The sequence below is a fragment of the Ursus arctos genome, unplaced genomic scaffold (assembly GCF_023065955.2).
Source record: "Ursus arctos isolate Adak ecotype North America unplaced genomic scaffold, UrsArc2.0 scaffold_18, whole genome shotgun sequence".
Taxonomy (NCBI): Eukaryota; Metazoa; Chordata; class Mammalia; order Carnivora; family Ursidae; genus Ursus; species Ursus arctos.
In genome coordinates, this window is record NW_026622852.1 from 25752439 (window position 1) to 25780435 (window position 27997).

The following is a 27997-nucleotide window of genomic DNA, read 5'->3' on the forward strand; positions in this document are numbered from 1 at the left end:
CTAGGAGCAGCTACATGTAACCAGGAAGAAAGATAGATGAGCTCTGAGCATTGGCTGCTATTTCATTTGTGGAATCAGACTGGTGATGCCATCGCCAGGTGCTCTCAGGCCACAACAGCCTGTTTATTCTTTCCTTGTAACTCAGTGCAGACACCCACAGGAATCACTATCACCACCAATTCCTGAATCTCTGAATTCTTTTAGCGTCTCTCACACATTTCAAAGAGAAGTACTTAAATCTTGCAGGAAATTCAGAATCTGCATCAAATCTCATGGCCTATAAAGACCTAGAACCTTAGCAGGCATGGAGGCTAGTTATACAAAACTGATTTTCCTGAATTAACGTAGAAGTTCATTTCTGTACTCAGAAGTAAGTCTGCTATTAATGCAGCTAATCGACATTATTTTCCAGGCCTATTTGATTTGGGAGCCATGAAGAAAGTGAGGAGATGATTTCTATCAGTTAATCATTTGTTTCACATTCCATTTCCCCGACTCAGCAAAGCATGTTGGTCAGTCTTGTATTTGCCTTTGCCTAGAGGTTTTTAGAAGTTCTCCCTCTAAGCTCTAGGGTCCCCTGGAAGGGCCTTTGGGAACCCCCACAGTGGAGAGAGAGATTTGGAGTGTGTAGGACTTTAGGCCTCCCCTGCTTCAACCAGAGTAGCTCTGTTTTATGTATGATGGCTGAAGAAGTTTGAAACCACTGCGCCAACTCTTGTCGCACATCCTGAATTGTCTTTCTTGCTGCCTTAGCCCTCTGCAGAGCCATGTTGGCGATGATTTTAACAAAATTATGAGCCCCTCAAGTTGGGCTCTTAACCCCTGAACATCCAGCACAGTGCTTTATACACAGTAGGATGCTTGTGGTTTGCTTGCTTGCTTGACTAATTCCTGAGATGAGATTAATTAATGGTCTCAGGATGCTTCTAGATCAGGGAGAAGTATACAGTAGTCATCCACAGTTTTACTGTCCGCAGTTTCAGTTAACCCATGCACGTTCAACCATGGTCCTTCTGGAAGCACGTGATCCTCCTCCTGACAGTTATCAAAGGGTCAGTAGCCCAATGCTCCATCACAGGGCCTATGTCTTTCATCTCCCTCCATCTTATCACAGAGGCATTTTACCATCTTACATCAATACAAGAAGGGTAAGTGCAGTGCAGTAAGATATGAGAGAGACCATATTCACATAACTTTTATTATAGTATATTATTAAAATTTTATTATCAGTTATTGTTAATCTCTTACTATGCCTGATTTATAAATTAAACTACCATAGGTATGTATGTACAGAAAAAAAGCATGGTATATATAGGGTTCGGTGCTCTCTGTGGTTTCAGGCATTCACTAGGGGTCTTAGAACATATCCCCTGCAGGTAAAGGGGGACTACTGTATAGTATGTCATTAGTTTATTTGATTTGTTATGATTTCACCACTTCTGACCTTTCCTACTGGAATCAGTCATGCAGTTTGTGGTGAAAACATGGCCAAAGGTGTTACCTAACATAGTGTTGTTGTTGGTGTAGAGGATATCTGACTAGGTCACAAGCAAAAGTACTTCCTGTTGATTTCCAAAGACGAGTGTCCTGAGGTAGGCAGAGTAATTATTGGGAAAGACTGGGGGCAGAGGTCTACTATGATCACATAGTCCTACCTATTTTTAAATACTGCTTGCTTTCACTAAAAATTACCTGCCTAGATAGTTTGCAAAACTATTCAGTGTCTTGACTGTGGAAAATGCAGATCTTTTTCTTCACAGACCTACACTTATAACAACATCCAAGCTGTTTATCTGCAGCCTCTGGTATATATATGAATATCTTATTGGTTTGTGTTTTTGTTTTGGGTTTGTTTGTTTGGTTGGTTGTTTTGTTTTTGTTTTTGTTTTTTGCTTTATTTTGTTTTTAATTAACATGTTTTATGAGTTACATATACATTTAATTTTTTTGAAAAAACCAAATAATAGAAAAAGGACATTAGTGGGAAGACTGGCAAAATCCAAATAGTTTGCAAGTTTAGTTAACAGTAATGTGTTCAATGTTAATTTCTTTGTTTTAATAAATGTATGAGGATTATGTAAAATAGTAACAGGAAACTGGTTGAAGGACATACAGGAACTCTGAACAATTTTGATAGTTCAAAAATTATTTCAAAGTAAATAGTTAATTTTGGGGGCACCTGGGTGGCTCAGTCAGTTAAGCGTCCACCTCTTGATTTCGGCTCAGGTCTTGAACTCAGGGTTGTGAGTTCAAGCCCCGCATTGGGCTCCATGCCAGGCCTGGAGCCTACTTAAAAAACTAAAAATAAACAAATAGTTAATTTTCTAAAATTAAAAATTATTCCAAAATAAATAATTCTAAAAAGTTTATACACTACAATAGTCTTCACAATGAAAAAAAGCCAAATAATGCCAGGTATGAGACCATCTGAGCATCAAAATCAATACCAACAATAGGTTCCGACCCATTCAATTAAAAAAAAAAGAAGCCCAAGATTCTATACTGATACCAAAAGAAGGGAGAGAGGGAATGAAGAAGGAAAGAAGGAAAGAAAAGATATTTTTCTTGTATTAGATGCCAGCTAATAAATATAGAAAGAATAATAGCTGATTCAGACAAAAATCATCAATGGATGTTAGCCTTTTTTTTTAATTTTTTATTTTTTTTAAGATTTTACTTATTGAGAGAGAGAAAGAGAGAGAAGTGGGAGCGGAGAGGGCGGGGAGACAGAGGGAGAGGGAGAAGCAGGCTCCCTACTTAGCCAGACATGGGGTTCCATCCCAGGACCCTGAGATCATGACCTGAGCTGAAGGCAGACACTTAACTGAGCCACCCAGGTACCCCAGATGTTATCCTTTTTAAAGAGCAATAGCAATGCTTTACATTTCTATAAAATGTTTAGAGTTTATAGAGCACTTTCACATACTGTTTTGAGTAGGCCACTGTTCACATCTGTAGCTGGGGGTATAATGTATCTCCCTTTAGCCTTCACATTCTTTTTTTTCACCTCCCGACCCCTATAAAACAGCTTGGTCCAAGAATAGGAATGCTTAGTAGCCAGTGGTTATATTCATTTACGTTTTATTTTTACCACCCCTAGATCTCTCTAATAATCTCTTGCTATTTGATTATCTTTGAGATTTTATCCTTTATTGAAAACATTTCACACATACACACATAGTGTATTCTGTATCTGACATTTTTCATACCTGAAGTGCTTGCAGTTTAAATCTGTTATTTGTTGTTTTCTCTGTTACTCATTCATGGTGTCTTGCTTCTATGTGTATTTGTGATCTTTGATAGAAATTAATTTTTGTTTGCTCTTTAATTTTGAGAATCCTATCTACTTAAGCTGGGGTAGTTTCCTCCAGTGAAAATTTGTATCTGCTTCTCCCCAAAAGTCGGGAGAGGGAACCACCAGCTCTGGATCACTTGAACATACTTCAAGGTCTCAGCTTAATGTGGGAGTCTCAGGTTTAACCCCTCACCTTTTAGTGGTCCAATGCTTGTCATTCTGACCACAATTAGAATGTTTTGGGAATTGGCCCACAAGGAATCCTGGCCCTCCTCCTTGCTTACTCCACAGCTCATGATGTTTCCCCCTTTTGAGGATGGGGGAGTAGCTTTGGAGATTTCTCCTGTTTATTGTGAGCCCTGAAATGCTTTAAAAGGTATGTTCTACAGGATCTAGTTTTTTTGCAGTAGAAAGGACTCCCTTAATATCTAGTTCACTACATTCAGGAAAAAGAAGTCTCTGTGTATTTTGATATCCTAGTTTTTTAAATTAGCGTTTAAGCCTTTTGCTATACCCACCCTCATAAATATCCAATCCTATTGGATATTTAGGATATTTTTAATTTTTTGCTGTTGCAAGTAATACTGCAGTGAACATCACTGTAGAAATGTAAAGTAAATCGGGAGTTGAGGATATTGACGAAAAGTATAACTATATTCTGGGCAAGGGTTACAACTGTATATTCTGGGCAAGGGTTACAAACTCAAATGCTTTATAGGATCCTGGAAAATAATACAAATGAATAAAGTGAACCAGTGACACTGCAAAAGACCTTAAGGAGTGGTGGGAACATGTTAACCTGAAGGGCACATGCCTATCTGATGAAGGCAGCCACTTCTCAGCTCCAGCCAGTTGTTACCACCTAGAAATGAGAGCCTGGTATGGTCAGTTCTGATTCTTCAAGCAAGACAAACTGGAAATCCAGATTATTATTTTTTTAGAAATCTCCAAAATGTTTATGGTGGCATTTTTACAGTGTGAGCCACATAAAACCTGTTGACACACAAGATGTGACTATCTGGCTGTCACTTTGCAATGTCTGTTCTAGGATCATGACTGGGAATAAACAGTAGGAAAGTGCTGACTGAAGACACAGCTGCTAAGTCATCTTTCCATCCTCAGTATGAAAATGGAGAGAAATGAGGGGTTAAGAGTTTAAGACCTTGGCATTGAGGATTTTTTCCCCCCAAGGCTCAGCCTTTTGATTTTCAGTCTTCCTTCCTTCCTCCCTTCCTCCCTCCCTCCCTCCCTCCCTCCCTTCTTCCTTCCTTCCTTCCTTCCTTCCTTCCTTCCTTCCTTCCTTCCTCTCCTCCTTCTCATCAAATGTGCTGTTCTCAGGTGAAGCTAAGAGCTTGGGTCCAGCTAGCCTGCTGGGCTTGCCATCCAGTAGCTTTATCAAATAAACATGAGTGGTGCCCTACTAAGGTATAAGGAAGGCCTTGTGCTAACAATTATTTATCAACATATAAGACATGGCCCCACACTGCAAAAGTGTGCTGTCATCAAGAGATAAATAACAAATTGGCCAGCATTTGGTACCAAATGAGTGTGCAGACAATTAGTATTGAAGAAGTTCAGAAGAAAATTTCCATGATTAAGAAAAGCTTCCAGACATGGTAGAATTTGAGCTAGGTCCTTAAAAAAAAAAAAAAAAAAAGTCAGGGGAAATAGGACGAGAGCATTCCAGATATTTTCCCAGTGGAGTGAGCCAAAACTCAGAATTCTGAATAAATTTGGCACATGATAGAACATGGTTGGATTAAGTAGGAAGGAACTTTGAATGTCACATTAGTGAATTTGGATTATCCTATATGCAGTAGGGAGCCATTGAAGACTTTTTAGTAATAAGGTGACATATTGAAGCCAGTGCTTTGAGGAGATTAGTCTTGTGTCATCCTACAGGATAGCTGGGAGAAAAGAGCCAGACTGAAAGCTGTAAAACTAGTAGAAAGACTATATAATAATTCAGAGAAGAGGTTAGTGTAGATCTGAATTAGAATAGGAGTAGGGGTGGGAACTTGAGAGGCAATTTAATGAGTGGTTAAGAACACTGAATTTGGAATCAGACAGATCTGTATCTGCATCCCAGATCAGGTATTTACTGACTGTGTTACCTTAGGAAGATGATTTAACATCCCTGAACCTCATTTCTCATCCATAAAATAGAGATAATAATACTTAGTGTAGAGGTGGTTATATAGATTAAATGAGATGATGTAAGTAAGTGCTTAACATAATAATTGGAATATGGTAAAAGTATAATAAATTATTAGATCCTCATGCCTAAAACACTGGATCAGCATGACGTGGTGATTGTCTGAATGTAAAGTGAGTCCAGATGACTCTTGGCGTTTTCAAGCTTGTGTTACTGATAGTCCAAATTGAAAGCAGATTTAAAATAGAACAATCAGTTTGACTTTAGATATGTTGAATTTGAGGTAATGGGAAGAAGTGTATACTAGACTATTAGAGATTTGATTCTGGAAGTTCTAGAAGAATGTGAGATTTAGAAATCAGCAGCATAATGGGAAGGGCCAAAAACTTCTCAAGTTGGAAAGACTTCATCTCTGAGCCTTGCTGTAAATCTACATTTTTTTTCATTGTTATTTTTAAAATCTTAAAACGTGAGTATATTTGACTATAAATCTACATTTAAATGTGTGACACGTATTGTTCTTTTTATTTTTTTTAATTTAAATTCAATTAATTAAAATATAATGTATTATTGGTTTCAGAGGTAGAGGTCATTGATTTATCAGTCTTACATAATACCCAGTGTTCATTACATCATGTGCCCTCCTTAATGTCCATCATCCAGTTACCCTATCCCCCTACCCCCTCTCTTCCAGCAGCCCTCAGTTTGTTTCCTATGATTAAGAGTCTCTTACAGTTTGTCTCCCTCTCTGATTTCATCTTATTTTATTTTTTCCTCTCTTCCCCTATGATCCTCTTGTGGTTTTTTTTTTTCTTAAAATCCACATATGAGTGAGATCTTCTAATAGTTGTCTTTCTCTGATTGACTTATTTTGTTTAGCATTATACCCTCTGGTTCCATCCAGATCATTGCAAATGGCAAGATTTCTTTCTTTCCTTCTTTTTTTTTTTTTTTTTTTTTTTTTTGGATGGCTGGGTTGTAGTCCATTGTGTAGATATGTATATACCACATCTTCTTTATCTGTTCATCTGTCGATAGACATCTGGGCTCTTTCCATGTTTTGGCTATTATGGACAGTGCTGCTATAAACATTGGAGTGCAGGCACCCCTTTGGATCACTGCATTTGTATCTTTGGGGTAAATACCCAGTAGTACAATTGCTGGATCATGGGGTAGCTCTATTTTCAACTTTTTGAGGAACCTCCATACTTTTTCCCAGAGTGGCTACACCAGCTTGCATTCCCACCAATAGTGTAAGAAGGTGGTTCCCCTTCCTCTGCATCCTTGCCAACATCTGTCATTTCCCGACTCGTTAATTTTAGCCATTCTGACTGCTGTGAGGTGGTATCTCATTGTGGTTTCGATTTGTGTTTCCCTCATGCCAAATGATGTTGAGCATTTTTTCATGTGTCTGTTGGCCATTTGTATGTCTTCTTTGGAGAAATGTCTGGTCATGTCTTCTGCCCATTTCTTGATTGGATTATTTGTTCTTTGGATGTTGAGTTTGATAAGTTCTTTATAGATCTTGGATACTAGCCCTTTATCTGATATGTTATTTGCCAGTATCTTCTCCCATTCTGTCGCATGTTTTTTGGTTTTGTCGACTGTTTCCTTTGCTGTGCAAAAGCTTTTTATCTTGATGAAATCCCAGTAGTTCATTTTTGCCTTTGTTTCCTTTGCCTTTGGAGACATGTCTAGCAAGAAGTTGGCACAGTCGAGGTCACAGAGGTTGCTGCCTGTGTTCTCCTCTAAGATTTTGATGGATTCCTATCTCACATTTAGGTCTTTCATCCAGTTTGAGTCTGTTTTTGTGTATGGTGTAAGGAAATTCATTCTTCTGCGTGTGGCTGTCCAATTTTCCCCACACCATTTGTTGAAGAGACTATCTTTTTAAGATTTTTTATTTATTTGACAGAGATAGAGACAGCCAGTGAGAGAAGGAACACAAGCAGGGGGAGTGGGAGAGGAAGAAGCAGGCTTCCAGCAGAGGAGCCTAATGTGGGGCTTGATCCCAGAACACCCAGATCACGCCCTGAGCCAAAGGCAGACGCTTAACTACTGAGCCACCCAGGCGCCCCGAGACTATCTTTTTTCCATTGGATGTTCTTTTTTGCTTTGTCGAAGATTAGTTGACCCTAGAGTTGAGGGTCCATTTCTGAGTTCTCTATTCTGTTCCATTGATCTATGTGCATGTTTTTGTGCCAGTACCATACTGTCTTGATGATTACAGCTTTGTAATAGACCTTGAAATCTGGAATTGTGATGCCTCCAGCTTTGGTTTTCTTTTTTCAACATTTCCTTTGGCTATTCGGGTCTTTTCTGGTTCCAAACAAATTTTAGGATTGTTTGTTCCAGCTCTGTGAAAAATGCTGATGGTATTTTGATAGGCATCACACTAATGTGTAGATTGCTTTGGGTAGCATAGACATTTTAATGATATTTGTTCTTCCTGTTCATGAGTTTTTCCATTTCTTTGTGTCTTCCTCAATTTCTTTCATAAGTGTTCTATAGTTTTCAGAGTACAGATCCTTTACCTCTTTGGTTAGGTGTATTCCTAGGTTATCTTATGTTTTTTGGTGCAATTGTAAATGGGATCGATTCCTTGATTTCGCTTTCTTCTGTCTCATTGTTAGCGTATAGAAATGCAACCGACCTCTGTGCATTGATTTTATATCCTGTGACTTTGCCAAATTCCTGTATCAGTTCTAGCAATTTTTTGGTGGTGTCTTTTGGGTTTTCTACATAGAGAAATGTCATCTGTGAAGCGTGAAAATTTGACCTCTTCTTTGCTGATTCGGGTGCCTTTTATTTATTTTTCTTGTCTGATTTCTGAGGCTATGACTTCCAGTACTTGTTGAACAACAGTGGGGAGAGTGGACATCCCTGTCACGTTCCTGACCTTAGGGGGAAAGCTCTGAGTTTTTCCCCATTGAGGATGGTATTTGGTGTGGGTCTTTTGTATATGGCTTTTATGATATTGAGGTATGTTCCCGCTATTCCTGCACAGTGGAGAGTTTTTATCAAGAAAGGACGCTGTAATTTGTCAAGTGCCTTTTCTGCATCTATTGAGATTATATATATGGTTCTTGTCCTTTCTTTTATTTATGCATATATCACATTGATTGATTTGCAAGTGTTGAACCATCCTGGTAGCCCAGGAATAAATCCTGCTTGGTCATGGTGAATAATCCTTTTAATGTACTGTTGGATCCTGTTAGCTAGTATCTTGGTAAGAGTTTTTGCATCCATGTTTATCAGGGATATTGGTCTGTAATTCTCCTTTCTAGTGGGGTCTTTGTCTGGTTTTGAGATCAAGATAATGCTGGCCTCATAGAGTGAGTTTGGAAATTCCAGAAGAATAGGTATTAATTCTTCTCCAGATGTTTGGTAGAATTCCTCTGGGAAGCCATCTGGCCCTGGACTCTTGTTTGTTGGGAGATTTTTGATTACTGATTCAATTTCCTTGCTGGTTATGGGTCTGTTCAGGTTTTCTATTTCTTCCTGTTTCAGTTTTGGTAGTTTATATATCTCTAGGAATGCATCCATTTCTTCCAGATTGTCTAATTTGTTAGCATATAGTTGCTCATAATCTATTTTTATAATTGTTTGTATTTCTTCAGTGTTGGTTGTGATCTCTCCTCTTTCATTCATGATTTTTTATTTATTTGGATGCTTTCTCTTTTCTTTTTCATAAGTCTGGCCAAGGGTTTATCAATCTTATTTATTCTTTCAAAGAACCAGCTCTTAGGGGCGCCTGGGTGGCGCAGTCATTAAGCATCTGCCTCGGCTCAGGGCGTGATCCCAGCGTTCTGGAATTAAGCCCCACAACAGGCTTCTCCGCTAGGAGCCTGCTTCTTCCTCTCCCACTCCCCCTGCTTGTGTTCCCTCTCTCGCTGGCTGTCTCTCTCTGTCAAATAAATAAATAAAATCTTAAAAAAAAAAAAAAAAAAGAACCAGCTCTTAGTTTCATTGATCTATTCTGCTGTTCTTTTGGTTTCTGTTTCATTGATTTCTGCTCTAATCTTTATTATTTCTCTTTTCCTGCTGGTTTTAGGCTTTATTTGCTGTTCTTTCTCCAGCTTCTTTAGGTATAAGATTAGGTTGTGTACTTGAGACCTTTCTTGTTTCTTGAGAAAGACTTATATTGCTATATGTATGTGATTTATTCTGGAGACTATTCCATGTGCACTCAAGAAGAATGTGTATTCTTACTCTGAATGTATCTGTTAAGTCCATCTGGTCCAGTGTGTCATTCAAAGCCCTTGTTTCCTTGTTGATCTTCTGCTTAGATTATCTGTCCATTGCAGTGAGGGGGGTATTAAAGTCCCCTACTATTATTGTATTATTATCGATGTGTTTTTTTATTAAACAATGAAGAAAGAATGATGTAAGAAGAGGTACTAGAAGATTGGTGTTACAGAAGCCAATCGGAGAAGGAGGGTATCAATAGGAGAAGATAGCTAAGTATCAGAAACTTTAAGTAACGTAAGTTCAAAATTAAACTAGTTCAGACAGTTCAAGTATTATATAAGAAGACAGACTTTAGGTGGTTAGGAGAAAGTAAAGTTAATTTAGTCTATTCTTTTAAGAACTTCTTTTTTAAAAGATTTTTTAAATTTATTTGACAGAGAGAGAGAGAGCACAAGCAGGGGGAGCAGCAGGCAGAGGGAGAGGGAGAAGCAGGCTTGTCTGATGGGGGGCTTAATCCCAGCTCACCGGGCTGCTGCTTTTTCTATTTAACAGTTTTATCAAGATATAATGGGTGTACCATGTTTAATCAGTTAAAGTATACAATTCAGTTGTTTTTAGCATATTCACAAAGTTGAGCAACCATCACAACAGTCTAATTTTAGAACATTTTCATCATCCCACAAAGAAACCCCATACCTATTAACAGTCACTCTCTATTTTCCCTTTACCCCAGTCCCTGGCAACCACTAACCTACTCTTTGTCTCCATAGATTTACCTAATCTGGACATTTCATATAAATGCAGTCAAACCATATGTAACCTTTTGTATTTGGCTTCTTTCACTTAGCATAATGTTTTCAAGGTTCATCTGTGTTGTAATGTGTTTTGGTACTTCATTCCTTTTTGTTGTTGTTGTTGAATAATATTGCATTTTATGAACATACCACATTTTATTTGTCCGTTAATCTATTGAAAGACACTTGGGTTGTTCCCACTTTTTGGCTATCATGAGTAATGCTGTGAACATTCATATACAAGCTTTTGTATGAACATATGTTTTCATTTCTTTTGGGTATATATCTAGGAGTAGAATTTCTGGGTCATATGGTAACTCTATATTTAACATTTTAGGGAATGTCCAGACTGTTTTCCAAAGTGATTACACCATTTTACAATCCTCCCAGCGATGTATGAGGGTTCTGATTTCTCTATATCATCAACACTTATTACTGTCTGTCTTTTAGATTTTAACCATTCTAGTAGGGTGAGTAGGGTAGGTCTCATTTTAGTTTTGGCTTGCACTTCCCTAATAACAAATGATGTTGGGATTCTTTATTGACCATTTTTATGTTTTCTATGGAGAAATATCTATTCAAATCCTTTGTCCATTTTTTAATTGAGTTATATGTCTTTTTATTGTTGAGTTGTAAGAGTTCTTTATATATTCTGGATAGAAATCCTTTATCAGGGGCGCCTGGGTGGCTCAGTTGTTAAGCATCTGCCTTCAGATCAGGGCGTGAGCCCAGGATCCTGGGATCGAGCCCCACATTGGGCTCCCAGCTCTTCTGGGAACCTGCTTCTTCCTCTCCCACTCCCCCTGCTTGTGTTCCCTCTCTCACTGGCTATCTCTTTCTCTGTCAAATAAATAAATAAAATCTTTTTAAAAAAATAAAAGAAAGAAAGAAATCCTTTATTAGAAATAATGATTTGCAAGTATTTTCTCTCGTCCTGTGGGTTGTCTTTTCACTATCTTGATTGTGTCCTTTGAAGCACAAAATCTCTAAATTCTTACAAAGTCCACTTTATCTGTGTTTTCTTTTGTCATTTGTACTTTTGGTATTGTGTCTAAGAATATATTGCCTGACTCAAGGTTATGAAGAGTTGGGTTTTTTTAACGATTTGTTTTAATAGACCTCCCCCCCGCCCCGCATGAACAGCAGGGTTCTTCCTTCTAAGCCTTTTGAGTCAGATCTGTCTTACCACTCGCTCTAATTTACACTCAAGGCACATTTGTTTTTATACTACTCTTGTTCAACAAGACTTTGACTAACCACCTTGTATCTGCCAACCACTATGCTAGGTTTTGTGGGAAACAAAATAAAAATTATTTTGTCTTCCACACTGGGTATTGGGCAAAGATCAATTTAACTTGAACTTTGCAGTTAAAAGAGACATTAAGGTAGACATGAAAAAAAGAACATTAAACATATCAAAGGACAGATGATTTACTTAATCAAAATTGTTCATGGACTGATGCTATTTGTTGATGAAGTTTGCATCAGTAAACAATGAAACGAGAAAAATAATGATGATATGCTTTCTCTTATGCAATGATTATAGTTGATGTAAAGTTTTATTATTTTTTTTTAATGATGCTGTTTGGCAGTATAAGAAGTTGGCAATCCCTTATTGATCTACTAGTTTTTGTAGGATTCTTTTCTTGTCTGTAAAACCAACAACCTGCAGCCACAGGTTCAAAAGACAGATCATTTCTGGCTCAGGAGTGATCAGTGAAGACTTGATGGAGGAGTTGATCTGAGCCTTGTAGATTTTGGCTAATTCTGAGTAAAGCCAAGTGTAACAGGTAGGAGAATGTGAACAAGGGCAACAGGGTGGAAATGAGATTATGGAGCAGTTTTGAAGGACTACATGATGGGGTGTGGGAAGTAAGGTTGTGTAGAGAGAGAGTAGATAGATAGCCAAGATGGAGGACGTTGAAAGCCAAAATGAGTTTGAACTTGATTCTCTGGGTAATGGAAAACCGTTAAAAGGGGCAAGAGGAGTGACATATTGAAGAAAGATGGTACTTTAAAGAGATGAATCTGGCAGTAGTGGAAGGTAAATTGCAGGTGAGAATATTAATTAGGAGCCAGTTGAGGTTTATAATGTGACAATATTTGTATTTTGTTGCTGGCCAGAAAATAATTTGTTCTTTCATCAAAAGCACTATAGATCTTTGGCAGTGGTGGGTAGAAAGTAGGTGATGATGTGGTGAAGTAAGCCAAGCACTGAAAATTTGAAAACTGCCTCCTTCTACAGGCAACTAGAAACATTTTCTAAGTAGTGGCTCTCCAGTGTGATGCATGGCTTAGCCTCACAGAAATTTCAGGGAATAAGACCCTGGGCCTAGAAATCTTACAGTAAGAAGCTACAACTCCAAGCACTTGGTCATGGAGAATGACTTTGCCCTAACCTAGAGCTGCTTATCCAACCCACTTTGAGGTCTCTATCAGAGGAGAGGGAAGTACAGCTGTACCTCAGAGATATTGCAGGGTCTGTTCCAGATCACCACAATAAAATGAATAATGCAAAAAAGCAAGTCAGATGAATATTTTGGTTTCCCAGCGCATATAAAATTGTTTATATTATACTATAGTCTGTTAAGTGTGCAATAGCATTATGTCTTTCAAAATGTACATACCTTAATTAAAAAATACTTTATTGCTAAAAATGGTAGCCATCATCTGAGCTTTCAATGAGTTGTAATCTTCTGCTGGTGGAGGGTCTTGCCCTCGATGTTGATGGCTGCTGACTGATCAGGGTGGTGGTTGCTGAAGGTTGGGGTGGCTGTGGCAAGTTCTTAAAATAAGACAACAAAAGGGGCATCTGGGTGGCTCAGTCGCTTAAGCATCTGACTTCGACTCAGGTCGTGATCCCAGGGTCCTGGGATTAAACCTGGCATCAGGTTCCCCAATTCACAGGCATGGAATCTGTCTGTCCCTCCACCCCCCCAACTTGTGCTCATGCGTGTGCTCCTCTCTCTCTCTTTCAAATAAATAAGTAGAATCTTTAAAAAAAAATAAAAATAAGACAACAGTGAAGTTTACTGCTCTGATTGACTCTTCCTTTCACAAGCAATTTCTCGGTAGCATTTGATGCTGTCTGATAGCATTTTACCCACAGTAAAAATTCTTTAGAAATTGGAGTCAATTCAAACTTTGCCACTGCCTTATTAACTAAGTTTATGTAATTTCTAAATTCTTTGTTGTCATTTCAGCAGTCTTTATGGCATCTTTACCAGGAGCAGTTTCCATCTCAAGAAACCACTTTTTTTGCTCATCCATAAGGAACAATTCCTCATCCATTAAAGTTTTATCCTGAGATCATAGCAATTCAGACCTCTTTAGGCTCCACTTCTAATTCTGGTTCCCCTGCTATTTCCATCACATCTGCACTTACTTCCTTCACTGAAGTCTTGAGCCCCTCAGAGTCATCCATTAGGGTTGGAATCAGCTCCTTCCAAACTCCTGTTAATGTTGATATTTTGACCTCTTCCCATAAATTACAAATGTTCTTAATGGCGTCAGGAATGGTGAATCCTTCCAGAAGGTTTTCAATTAACTTTGCCCAGATCCATCAAAGGAATAACCAACCATGGCCGTTACAGCCTGGCCAAATGTATTTCTTTTTTTTTTTTTTTTTTTTTTAAGATTTTATTTATTCGACAGAGATAGAGACAGACAGCCAGCGAGAGAGGGAACACAAGCAGGGGGAGTGGGAGAGGAAGAAGCAGGCTCATAGCAAAGGAGCCTGATGTGGGGCTCGATCCCATAACGCCAGGATCACGCCCTGAGCCGAAGGCAGACGCCCAACCGCTGTGCCACCCAGGCGCCCCTGGCCAAATGTATTTCTTAAACAATAAGACTTGAAAGTTGAAATAACTCCTCGATCCATGGGCTGCAGGGTGGATGTTTTGTTAGCAGGCTTGAAAACAATATTCATGTCATTGTACATCTCCATCAGAGCTCTTGGGTGACCAGGTGCCTTGTCAGTGAGCGGTAATACTTCAAAAGGAATCTTCTTTTCTGAGCAGGAGGTCTCAACAGAGGGCTTAAAATGTTCAGCAAACCATGTCGTAAACAGATGTGCTGTCATCCAGGCTTTGTTCCATTTACAGAGCACAGGCAGGGTAGACTTAGCATCGTTCTTAAGGGCCTAGGATTTTCAGAATAGTCTATGAACACTGTTTCAGCTTAAAGCCAGCAGCTGCATTAGCCCCGAGCAAGAGAGTCACCCTGTCCTCTGAAGTTTGAGGCCAGGCATTGACTTCTCCTCTCTAGCTCTGCAAGTCCTAGAAGGCATCTTCTTCCCATAGAAGGCTGTTTCGTCTCCTCTGAAAATCTGTTGTTTAGTGCGGCCACCTTCATGAATCATCTTAGCTGGATCTTCTGGAGAACCTGCTGCTTCACCTGGCACTGCTAGCTTCCGACTTTCTTCTGTAGCTTCCTCAGCTCTCCCGGCCCTCACGGAACTGCAGAGGGTTAGGGCCTTGCTCTGGATGAGGCTTTGGCTTAAGGGAATCTTGTGGCTGGTTTGATCTTCCATCCACCACTAAAACGTTCTCATTTCAGCAATAAGGCTGTTTTGCTTTCTTATGATTCATGTGTTTAGCAGAGTAGCACTTTTAATTCCCTTCAAGAACTTTCTTTTGCATTTACAACTTAGATAAGCGTTTTGGCACAGAGGCTTAGCTTTTGGCCTATCTCAGCTTTCAAAAATGCCTTCCTCATTAGCTTAATCATTTCTAGTTTTTAATTTAAAGTGAGAGATGTACAACTCTTCCTTTCATTTGAACACTGTGAGGCCATTTTAGGGTTATTAATTGGCCTAATTTCAATAATGTGTCTCAAGGAAGAGGAAGGCCCACAGGGAAGGAGAGAGGCAGGTGAGCGGCCGGTGAGTAGAGCAGTCAGAACACATACAACATTTATGAAGTTCGCTATCTTATATGGGTATGATTCATGGCACCCCAAAACAATTAACAATAGTTACATCAAGGATCACTGATCACAAGTCACCATAACAAATATAATAATAATGAAAAAGTTTGAAATATTGTGAGAATTGCTAAAATATGACACAGAGACACAAAATGAGTAAATGCTGTTTGAAAAATGGCACCGAGAGACTTGCTACACACAGTGTTGCCACAAACCTTCAATTTGTTTAAAAAAAAAAAAAGTAGTATCAAAAACATAGTAGAAAGTTCAATAGAAGGAGGTATGCTTGTACAGTGACACCATATCTGCTGCTTTCAGCCTCCCCACGAGGATCACTAATGGTCAGTTTTAGGTGGCAGACTCCCTCTCCTTCTCTTCCTCACTGTTTCCTGCTTTATAGGATCAAGGTGCCATGGCCCCTCAAACAGATCAAGGTTGGAGGTAGGTTTTGGGGTCTTTACCCGCTTCTTTTCTCTCTACAGCTCTGTACATCCCAGTGTATCATCAATGACCTCATGGGTCTCATAGGGAATAGAAGAAGCAATAAAGGAACGAAACTACATCTTTTCTGGATCCTGAGTGGTGGCTGCTGTGGTCCTGGCCAGTGGACCCCAGGCTTCTTTCTAGGGACCTGAAATCCAAGGGCTTGGCTATGGAATGCAGATACTGGTCCACACTGGGAGGAAACCTGGACAGGGCTAGTACTTGGGGGCCAGCCCCAACTTGCGGCTGTCATTGTGTTAAAGGGTGGCAGCAGGGAGCAGTGGCATGACGTGGACACACAGTGTTGCTGCTCGCTGTGCAACTGGGTCTGGCTGTGGCTTCTCCACTATTTACTGATCCCCATGGAACTGGCCCAGAACCTGAGGAAGGTGGAGCTTGGAAGAGGTGAAGGGCTCTGTAGGTCTACAGGTAGCTGAGAATTTTTTCTCTGGCTGAGGGGAAACGACTCTCTTTCCTTAGCCTTCCTATCCCTAGAAAAATAAGCTTCCTGGCCCCTCAGCCTGGCCAAATGGATTCTGCCTCATCACAGGCCCAGCTGGACCCCGCTCAGCACTTGTCTAAAAGCTAATGTAGGTGAAAGGAGAAGGTTCTATTCCAGCCACACTAACAAGTCCTCTGAAAATCCAGGGAACTGAATTGGACCCTGTGTTAGGAAGGGGCCTGTAGCCAGCTTGGTCCTAAGGCTCACTACCACCTTGTATATAGAAGCCCGCCTATGGCCCAGTCTCCCTTTTGAGACAGACCTCATTTCTCTGAAGAGGCACACCCTAAAAGCCTAGTGCTAAGTCTAGCTGGGATGCACAAGGACTCTGCTTGCTGGTAGAAAGGTCATTGGTCCTTGCAACCTCCCTTCATGGTTTCAGGAACCCCCTCCCGGACTGGCTGCCCCACCCTGAGGCTAGTCTGGAATCTTAGTGAAAGGAAAAAGCTGGAAAACAAGGAGTCATTCAGAGTGGGTTGCAGAGAGGAGGGAGAGGTTTCTGGCTAAGATCTAAAAGGAGGGGCCTAAAGGAAGGAAGGAAGCTCTAAGCTTCTGCCCAGACTTTTTCCCTGAGACTCCTAAGGACAAGAGAGAAGCTAGGCCCAGGTTTCTCCCTAATTTTCTTTGCCACCTTAAGAGTTCTCAGTCTTCCAGCACTGACTGCCCTCTGTGGCTGACTCCTTTCTCTCCCCTCCCCCTTCCCTAGGCTAAAGGGCCCACAGGGACTGACAGGGAGGGAGGCTGAGTGGCTGTACTGTGGGCATGCCTGCTCCTCTCCCTTCCCCCTTCCCTTAGCAGCAACGTCACCGCAGCACCAGTGGCAGCGGCGGCGGCAGCGAGGATACTGGGGCTGGGATTGCGCAGCCTCCCTGCATTAGCAACGATGCCATTGTATTAGCAGAAATCAGATCTTAGGAAATCGGTTCAGTTCCCCCTGTGTGGTCCCGTGGAACAATGCCTCAGCTGGAACTGTCAAGGTAGAGCTTGGTTGGAGTGCAAAAGGAACAGAAGCCTCCGGGTGCAGCTCAAGGCTCCTTACAGAGGTATGGCTCAGCGGAGCTGGGGGAGGGGCAGGGCAGAGACGCTAGGATAACCGATCAGCACTTTAGGCCCTGGCTTCTGAGGGTTGGCTTTGTCTTTCCGAAGGGGAGACAGAGAGAGAGCAAGCATGAGAGCAAACAGTAGTGGAGCTCGTCCTTGCATATATTTGGGCTGTGGTGCAGAGGCTTGGGCTAATGCTGTTTTGTCAAGAAGCAGAAGATCCCCTTCTTCCTTTCTGGGCGTTTCTAGTGAAGCTGCTATAGTGTGGGCTAGGGTGGAGGGGGTCAAATCTAGGAACAAAGGCTTAATGGGAGGAGACACCCCTAAAGCTATTATAAGTTTATGATGGAGAAAATGCAGGGATTCAAGCAGCTTTCAAGAGGAGGGGCTGGAAAGCTTCCAGCCCGTTCTTTTTCCCCCATGCACAAACATACATACCCATAGACACACATACCATATCTTCTGGTGCCATGGGAGCCACCAGGCTCTCAGTAAGGATGGAATAAGAAAGAATGTTGACCAAGAGGCTCCACAGTCTATTGGGGGAGCATGGGGAGGTGGTCACTGTAATGCTGAGGGCACCTGACTTGTTATTATCAGTCTCCTTATATACAGACCTAGATTCCTAACAGGGAGGGACCTGAGCATAAGCTGATACTCCCAAATGCACCCTCTTCCTCTCCTCCCTTCAGTCCTGCCCCAGAGAGGACTCAGACAGGAAAAAGCTTATCCATTGGACCTCAGGTCAAGGTCAGATTGTTAGAGATTAGCAACTGAGTACCACTGTCTTCCCAGTCCTCCTTCAGAAGGCCAAAAAAAGAGGGGAGGCATTCAATGACTGGCAGAGAGATGCTGATGACCAAAAACAGGGGAAACCTTTCTTCTGGAGTGTAGAACATTTTCCTACCCAGAGTTACCCTTTTTCTGAGCATATAGAGTTCCTTAAATTCCCGTTTCCATTGACCACCTTTGTGGATGATTCAAAAACATGCTAATAGGAGTCAGTAGTTCCACACTGTGCGAATATGTGGTTGGGGAATACACTGGGAAGTTGTGGGAGGTTGTTAGTTCCCAGGAAGCATCTAAGAATGTGAACTACAGAACAGGGAAAAGGGGCCTTGGGGACTATGAATGGGGCAGGGAGATGAGGGCCAGGAGCTACCACAGGAGGTGGATTGACATTACTGGGACGGTAATATGAAAGGGATGCTAGGTACAGAGAATAGAGAAGTGGGTAAATACAAATTATGTAAGTGGAGGCTAGAGTGTGGGCCTATACAGGAAAGGTAGGAAGCAGCTGCCGTAGTAGCAGGGTAAATGCCGGGACTTTAGGAAGAGGGTGTGGCCCTAATTATTTTCTTTGGGAGGCAGTTGTCTCGTGGAAAGAATTAAGAACTGGGCAGAATTGGGCAGACCTGAGTTTGTGTCCCATCTCAGCTGTGTAATTGTGGGGAAACTACTTACTCTTGCTATGCTTCAGTTTTCTCATGTGTAAAGTGGAAATGCTTATGCCTACTTTAAAAGATTATAGTGGTGGGGTGCCTGGGTGGCTCAGTCAGCTAAGCATCTGACTCTTGATTTCGGCTCAGGTTATGATCTCAGGGTCATTGAGCCCCACATCGGGTTCTGCGCTCAGCAGGGAGTCTGCTTTAGATTCTCTCTCTCCCTCTCCCTCTGCCCCTCCCCCATTGCGCGCGCGCGCACGCGCGCTCTCTCTCTCTCTCTCTCAAATAGATAAATAAATCTTTAAAAAGTTATAGTGGGGTGGCGCCTGGGTGGCTCAGTCGTTAAGCGTCTGCCTTTGGCTCAGGGCGTGATCCCGGAGTTCTGGGATCGAGCCCCACATCGGGCTCTTCTGCTGGGAGCCTGCTTCTTCCTCTCCCACTCCCCCTGCTTGTGTTCCCTCTCTCACTGGCTGTCTCTCTCTCTCTCTCTGTCAAATAAATAAATAAAATCTTTAAAAAAAAATAAAAATAAAAAAATAAAAATAAGAAGTTATAGTGGAACTAGAGATGATATATGTAAATCACCCGGCATGTAAGAGCTCAATGAATGATCACTAATAAATAGTATTATTATGATAGGCCAGGAGACACCCATTTGGGATGGGGACCAGGAAAAGGGCTCTCATGGAAAGCTTACTCCTGGTTCTAGAGAGCTAGACTTCCTAACTTTATGCTGGCTGAACCCACCACTGTCTACCTGGTAGTCATAGCTAGAGGGCCCATCTTCTGAGAGTTTTCTTCCACTTTCTTCCTATTCTGGATTTTCTGTTCCTTCCCCATCTTCATCTCCCATGTCTCTCCATTTAATCAGGGTACAGAGTGAGTCTGGAATGAGCTCTTCTACCCTATCGTTTTCTCTTCTACTTTATTAGAGCTCATGGGCCACAGTATTAAACTCGTATTGTTATGGAACAAGTCACTCCCAAGAAAGAAGTCTAAGAGGTATGCGGTGTTTGAAATAAAGCCACATGTACTGTATACTCTCATTACATTCTTAACTGATCAAATTTAGGATTCCTGAGTCGTGTCTTAATCTGTCGTTTATTCACTGAGTGATCTTGGGCAAGTCATTTTGTTTTTATGGTTGTTGATTTCCTTGTTTTTTAAAATGAAAGTGGTTCTGCCTACTTTGGTGAGTTGTTGTGAGGATCAGTGAGATGACATATATTTAAAAAGTGCTTTGCAAAAAATGTGCAAGTTTGTGGGGGGGCGGGGTGGAGGCATGAGTACAAAATCTCATAGGATGTCTGCAGAACTTCACCTTAGTTCGCTGAGCTAGAGTTGTCTGCGAAGGAACTGTGGGCAGGCATTTCCCTTGGTTGTGTGGAGATTGGGGAGGAATAAGACCTTCTCTAAGATGATAAAGTATAAAATGAATCCACCAGTGAAAGAATGTTACAGTTAAAATTGGATTCAACACAACCTAAATGTAAAAGTTAAAATTATACAGCTTTCAGGGAGAAAAAAAGGGAAATTTTCTTTATGATCTTGGGATAGGCAAAGATATTTTAGACACGACATAGAAAGCTTTAACCATAAAAGAAAAAAAAACAGGTAAATGTGATTTTATATAATTAAAAACTAAGCACCATTAAGAAAACAAATGGGCAAGCCACAGGCTGAGAGCAAATATTCTCAAGACATGTCTTACAAAGGAAATTTAAAAACTCCCACAACTCAATAATAAAAAGATAAGTCAAGTTTTTAAATGGGTAAAGTAGGAGTCCACAAATAACCGAGCACGTACCATGTTCCAAGCACTGTGTCTAGGTTCTAGGGACACTGAGTTGACTGTATGCAAGTTTCTGAGCTCAGGGAATGAACTCTAGTTTGAGGGATAGATACATAAACAACATTACAATATAACTGTCTGTACCCTCCAGCCAAACGTTCTTCATCATCTTCTGTATCCATTTATTCTCTATCCCTGGTTTAGAGGATCAGCCTTCTAGACTCTGTGTCACTTTGTTTTTCCATTTCAGAGCATATATGACTCAATAATAGTTTTGTGGATCGAATCATAAGTTCTTATGTGTGTATATTTTATTTGTGAATGCTATGTGAAAACAAGGTGCTTTAAGGGGTGGGGTGGTATTCACTGAAGATCAAGTGATGGCTGTAACCCATAGGTACTCCTATAATTACTGCTATATGTACAAGACAGTTTTCTGTGCTTTTAGTCCAGGCCTCAGATGATAGCCTAGACTTTGGGGAAACCTAATACTATATGTAAGGGGAAGCCACCGTCTCCAAGCCCTGAACCCACAGTATCTTGTTGTTTAAAGAAAACAAAATGGGGCACCTGGGTGGCTTGGTCGGTTAAGCATCTGACAATTGATTTCAGCTCAGGGCATGATCTCAGGGTTGTGAGATCAAGCCCCATGTCAGGTTCCACACTTAAGATTCTCTCTCCCTCTCCCTCTGCCTTTCCCCCCATCTCTAAAAGAAAGACAGAGAGAAAACAAAACTGTTTAAATTATGCACATAACAGATATTTATTATATACACATTAGAAAATACAGATGAGAAGGGTAGCGGGGGGGTGGGGTGATGGGGTAATTGGATGGTGGGCATTAAGGAAGGCATGTGATGTAATGAGCACTACGTGTTATATGCAACTGATGAATCACTGAACTCTACCTCTGAAACTAATAATACAGTATATGTTAATTAATTGAATTTAAATATAATTTAAAAAAGAAAAAAGAGATGAAACAGAAAGGGTAAAATTAAAAATAATCCAAAATCACTCAACAGAGGTAAGCACTATTAATATTTTGTTGTATATGACTTCAAATTTTCTTTCATGCATATTGCTATGGTCTGAATATTTGTATCCCCCAGAATTCATCTGTTGAATCCTAACCCCCAAAGGTAGTGGTAGTAAGAGGTAGGGCTTTGGGAGGTGATTAGCTCATGAGGACAAAGCCCTCATGAATGGGCTTAGTGCTCTTACCAAATAGGCTCCAGACTGATCCCTTGTCCCTTACACACTGTGAGGACACAGCCAGAAGGTGCCGGCTATGAACAAGGAAGACAGCAGAATTCAGCCATTCTGGCCCCTTGATCTTGGACTTCCCAGCCTCTAGAGCTATGAGAAATAAATTTCTGCTGTTTACAAGCCACGTAGTCTGAGATGTTTTGTCATAGCAACCTGAATAGACTAAGACACATATAGACATGTATTTATTTACAAAAATGGTGTCATACTCTATATGCTGTTTGTAGTCTGCAATTTTACTTAATATTTTGTGAATATTTTCCCAAGTCAATAATCATATTAACACACTATTTTAATGATGCTCTCCTCTATACTTTTTTATTGATTGTTATTATTGGAATTTTAGGTTGTTTCCAACTTCCCGTTATCCTTGTAGCCTATATATTTGAACCCAAGTTTTCTTGGTGAAGGAAGAGAAGAGATGGGGAGGAGTGAAGGGGAAATTATCTTATGTACTTCATAGCTAAACTTCCTAAAAATCCTCTTTATTTCTCTCAACAAAATCCCATACTTCAAGGCAGCTTTCTCTCTTTTCTCTTTCTCAGCTTGACTCTGCAAATGCCCATTCTCCTCCACTGCTTAACACCCATTCCATTCCTCAACACTCCTTTCCTCTTCTCATAAATCCTAATCTTTTTTTTTCTGTTTTAAAAAAGGTTTTAAATAACAGCTTTGTTAAGATATAATTCACATACCATTAAAATCTGTAGAGTTTTAATTTTACTCACAGACTTTCATAATTATCACCACTGTCTGATTTCAAAACATTTTCATCATCCCAGAAAGAACCTCCATACCCGTTAGAAGTCACTCCATTACCCAGTCCCCCAGTCCCTGGCAACCACTAATCTATTTTCTGTTTCTGTGGATTTGCCTATTCTGGACATTTCATATAAATGGCATCATATGACATCATACAAAGAATCCTTTTATGACTGGCTTCTTTCACTTACCTTTTTGAGGTTCATTCATATTGTAGCATGGGTTACTACTTGATTAATTTTATTGCTAAATAATATTCCATTGCATGTATATATAACATTTTTTAACATCAGTTTTTTTAGTTGTTGCAGATTTATCAATCTACCTACCTACCTACACTGGGGCGCCTGGCTGGCTTAGTTGGTGGAACATGCAACTCTTGATCTCAGGGTTGTTGGTTCAAGCCCCACATTGGGCGAAGAGATTACTTAAAAACAGAATCTTAAAGAAAAGAAAAGAAAAAAGAGAAACCAAATTTAAAAAATAAAGTAAGTAAGCTATACACCCAGTGTGGGGCTTGAACTCAAGACCCTGAGATCATGCTCTACCAACTAAGCCAGCCAGGTGCCCCTGTATCACATAATGTTTATCCATTCATCTGTTAACAGACAATATCTTGTTCCAACTTTTTTGGCTACTGTGAACAATTCTGCTATGAATATTAATATACAAGTTTTTGTGTGAACATGTGTTTTCATTTCTCTTGGGTATATACCCAGGGGAATTGCTGGGTCATATGGTAACTCTATGTTTAACATTTTAAGGAACTGTCAGACTGGTTTTTCTAAACTGGCTGCACCATTTTACAATGCCTCCAGCAAGGTTTGAGGGTTTCAGTATCTCCACATCCTCACCAACATTTGTTTCTCTCTTAGGCATTGTGGTGGGGATGAAGTGGTATCTCAAAGTGGTTTTCCTTTCTATAATGACTAATGATGTAGAGCATCTTTTCATGTGTTATTGGCCATTTGTAAGTTTTCTCTGAAGAAATGTCTATTCAGGTTCTTTGCCCAGTTTTTAATTGGGTTATATATCTTTTTTATCGTTGAGTTGTAAGAGTTCTTCATGTATTTTGATCAGAAATCTCTTTACAAATATTTTCTCCCATTTTGTGGGTTGTCTTTTCTTGATGGTATCCTTTGAGGTGCAAAGGTTTTTAATTTTTATGAAGTCCACCTTACCTAATTTTCTCACTTGTCATTTGTGCTTTTGGTGTTGTATCTAAGAAATCATCACCCAATCCAAGATGACAAATATTTATTCCCGTGTTTTCTTCTAGAACTCAAACCTCATAGCTCAGTTAACCTCTCTGTTCTCCACCTTTCCCCATATCGACTCATTACCCCCAATCAACTCCCAAAGGGTTGGAAGTCCAACAAAGAAGTCTTCCTCTCAGAAATGAAAGGGTCGGGGCAGGGAGGATAAACATTTGCTTTTTAATTTTGATGTAATTTAATTTATAAAAATTTTTTAAAACTGTATTCCTCACACACGTATTTATCAGCCACTTGAATTTTTTCATTTATGTATTGCCTGTTCATATCCTTGAGCATGTGTGACTTGCCTAGATCTTTTCTGTACTCCACACGAAGAGCTGTGATCCTGTAATCTAAATGAGTTAAATTTTTAAAAATTGGTGGTATTAAGCATTCAGCTAAATGACGGAAAACTTAGGCATTGAGGAATTTAGATTCACAGTGGGTGGCAGGAAAATGACAGGAATAAAAGGGGAAGGAAGAGAAATGAATGAATTAGCAGAAATTAAATAGGAGGAGTCTGAGCAAGCGAGGACTGTTGGGGCTTGAACTTGGTAGCACAGGAGGCTAGAATTTGAGGAAGCCATTCTGCCACAGTCCAGCCAGCAGACCAGAGAAGCTCAGAATGGGTTCTGCATGCTTTGGGCCAAGGCATCTTGAACGGGAGAGGACTTTACCTTAGCCTATTAGAGGAAAAACTGGGAAGAGAAGACTTTGTAGGGGTCCCCCATTGTGAAAGCTCTGGACTGAAACTGGACAGAATTTAGGCGCTTCAGAAGATTATATTCTGGGGGCGCCTGGGTGGCACAGCGGTTAAGCGTCTGCCTTCGGCTCAGGGCGTGATCCCGGTGTAATGGGATGGAGCCCTACATCAGGCTCCTCTGCTGGGAGCCTGCTTCTTCCTCTCCCACTCCCCCTGCTTGTGTTCCCTCTCTCGCTGGCTGTCTCTATCTCTGTCAAATAAATAAATAAAATCTTAAAAAAAATAGATTATATTCTGAGCCAGACAAGAATGTATTATGCCTGTCATGTTTGCGAGCCCTTCTGTGTGCTTGAGTGATACAAAAGAGATAGATGGAAATAGACACCCACTCTCTCATTGAGAAGGAAGAGGTTGGCTTCACCCATACTTGTAGTCACTCTAATGCCCAACTTGGTCTCTGTATTCAAGAAGCTCCAGGACAGGGGTACCTGGCTGGCTCAGTCAGTGGAGCATGTGACTCTTGATCTTGGGGTTGTGAGGTCCAGCCCCACATTGGGTGCAGAGATTACTTAAAAATAAAATCTTGGGGAAAAAAAATAGAAGTCGTAGGGAGAGTGAGGATCGTTAGGCCCCCAACCAGCAGAGAGGGACAAGCATTCTGGGGCTCAGAGGAGGAGAAAATGAGGTGACACAGGGGCAAACAATACAGAATATTTAAAAAGTTTTCTTGCAAAATTAATAGCTTATTGCTATGAGTATATGATATAGTTCGTATTCATGATTTTTCCCTTATCTGAGAGCTTGCAAGCTGTGGCTGGGTCTGAGGCACCTCTCTGTCCCCCTCAGTGCCAAGCACCCTTTCAGTCAACCTAGATGATTTTTCTAAGTTAGGTACTATTCATACTTTTTTTGTAATTGGGACTAGTCATCATTTATTGCTAAGAACTTGTCCTTGAAAGAAGAGGAGAAAGTGCTATCCTTGAAGATCCCCAGACCTTTGTAGGCATGAAAGGGGGTTTGCCTTTTGTCACAAGTGGATGCATGGCCCACATAAAATGAAGCGGGCACTCGAGCTGGACCTGTGCAGTACAGAAAGTATGGTGGGGTAGCCCTGCCCTGTTGGGCTGTGTTATCAAGATCCATCTTGAATCTGAGTCTTTTCTCCTCTTGGGCTCTTCTCCATCTGAAAATGCTATGGGGAAGAACATGTCCCTGACTTCCAGGGAGGTGACATTAGGTTCCCTTTCTTTCCCTCTCTCTCCAGGTGCCAAGCTCTCCTGATGAAATGTGTTCTGCCCCACTGGGCTCCGGGGGCAGTGTCTGGTGCTGTTGATGCCCTTGTTCGAAATTTCCAGAATGGATAGTCCCCCAAAGCTGACTGGAGAGACCCTCATCGTCCACCACATCCCCCTGGTGCACTGTCAAGTCCCAGACAGGCAGTGCTGTGGAGGGACAAGTGGAGGTAGTGGGAGCACAAGATCCAATCCTTTCTGCCCCCCTGACCTGGGCATCAGCCAGCCTGATCAAGACCTAGGACAAGCTGACTCGCTCCTATACAACAGTCTGCACTCTGCCGCAGGGGGATCCACACGGCCTGCAGACAGCACGAAGAGTAGGGTTCGGGATGGAAGAGGCCCCGGGGCCCCTAAACGACACAATCCATTTCTGCTGCAGGAGGGTGTGGCTGAGCCAGGACTTGGTGACCTGTATGATGACAGCATTGGTGATAGTACCCAGCAGTCCTTCCACCTTCATGGGGCTGGTCAGCCCACCTTCCATCTATCCCCTTTCCAGCTGCCACCACCTGGCCCTAGAGCGGGCAGGCCATGGGGGGCAACACGTAGTCGGGCTGGAGTAGTAGAGGGGCAGGAACAGGAGCCAGTGGCCACCTTGGATACCCAGCACTGCAGCACTAGCCACTGCTGCCGGCCAGACCTGGATGCAGAGACCATGGAGCTGGACGAGTGTGGGGGACCTGGTGGGAGTGGCAGTGGGGGTGGAGCCAGCGATACCTCTGGCTTTTCCTTTGATCACGAATGGAAGCTCAGTTCGGATGAATCCCCGAGGAACCCAGGATGCGCAGGCTCGGGACCTCAGCACTGCCGCTGCAGTAGCACATCCAGTCAGTCCGAGGCGGCCGACCAGTCCATGGGCTATGTGAGTGACTCCTCCTGCAACAGCTCGGATGGTGTGCTGGTCACCTTCAGCACCCTCTACAACAAGATGCATGGCAACTCCCGTGCCAATCTCAACTCCGCCCCACAGTCTTGCAGCAACTCTTCGTTCTGCAGCCACTCGGACCCTGGCGCCTTCTACCTGGACCTGCAGCCCTCCCCAGCCGAGTCTAAGATGTCTTGTGAGTCCCACCACCCTGACAGTGGAGGAAGGGAAGGGAGCTATGGCTGTCCTCATGCCTCATCTCCTGAGCTCGATGCCAACTGCAACTCCTACCGCCCACACTGTGAGCCCTGCCCAGGTGTGGCTGACCTCACAGCCTGCTTCCAGAGCCAGGCCCGTCTTGTTGTGGCCACACAAAATTACTATAAACTTGTCACCTGTGACCTGTCCTCCCAGTCATCCCCAAGCCCAGCTGGCTCTTCCATCACCAGCTGCTCTGAGGAACACACCAAGATAAGCCCTGCACCAGGCCCCGGCCCAGACCCTGGCCCCAGCCAGCCTTCTGAGTATTACCTATTCCGGAGGCCGGAAGTCCAGCCAGAGGAACAAGAAGCAGTGGGTTCCTCAGTGGAAGCAGCAGCTCCTGTGGGCCCCGCTGTGATCGAGGGGCAAGTGTACACTAACACTTCACCCCCCAACCTTAACACTGGACGCCAGCGCTCTCGAAGCTGTGATCGCAGTCTCGCGCGCAGCCCTCCTGTCCGCCTGGGCTCGCTGGAACGCATGTTGAGTTGCCCAGTGCGCCTGAGTGAGGGTCCTGCAGCCCTTGCTGGGCCTGGCTCCCCACCTCGGCGGGTCACCTCCTTTGCTGAGCTTGCCAAGGGCCGGAAGAAAGCTGCAGGCTCTGGCTCCCCACCACTTCGTCTGAGCATTGGGGACTCCTCCCAGGAGTTCTCACCCATCCAAGAAGCCCAACAAGATAGGGTGGGCCCACTGGACGAGGGCACTCGCTGTAGCCACAGCCTACCACCCATGCCCTCGGGGCCAGGCATGGACCTAGTTGGCCCAGAGCCCTGGTCCACCCAGGTCTGTCAGGGCCTGCAGTCCAGTGAGATGCCACCTGCTAGCCTCAGAGCTGCTGGGCAAGGCCCCCTGGCCCAGCTGATGGATCCAGGGCCTGCTCTCCCAGGAAGCCCAGCCAACAGCCATACCCAGAAGGATGCAAGAGCTAGAGCTGACGGTAAGGAGCCTAGAGGCTGGAAAAT

General features: G+C 42.2%; 1 protein-coding gene across 5 annotated transcripts in view; it reads left to right on the forward strand.

Moving 5' to 3' along the window:
• RUSC2 (RUN and SH3 domain containing 2) overlaps positions 1-27997 on the forward strand; it is a 71671-nt gene that overhangs the window by 32235 nt on the left and 11439 nt on the right. For all 5 annotated transcript variants that reach the window (XM_026506286.4, XM_048223301.2, XM_044386825.3 and 2 more), the window contains exon 2: positions 25879-27972. In XM_026506286.4, coding sequence (XP_026362071.1) covers positions 25947-27972 — 2026 coding nt within the window. In that variant the 5' untranslated portion in view covers positions 25879-25946. The remainder of the gene's footprint in view (positions 1-25878; positions 27973-27997) is intronic.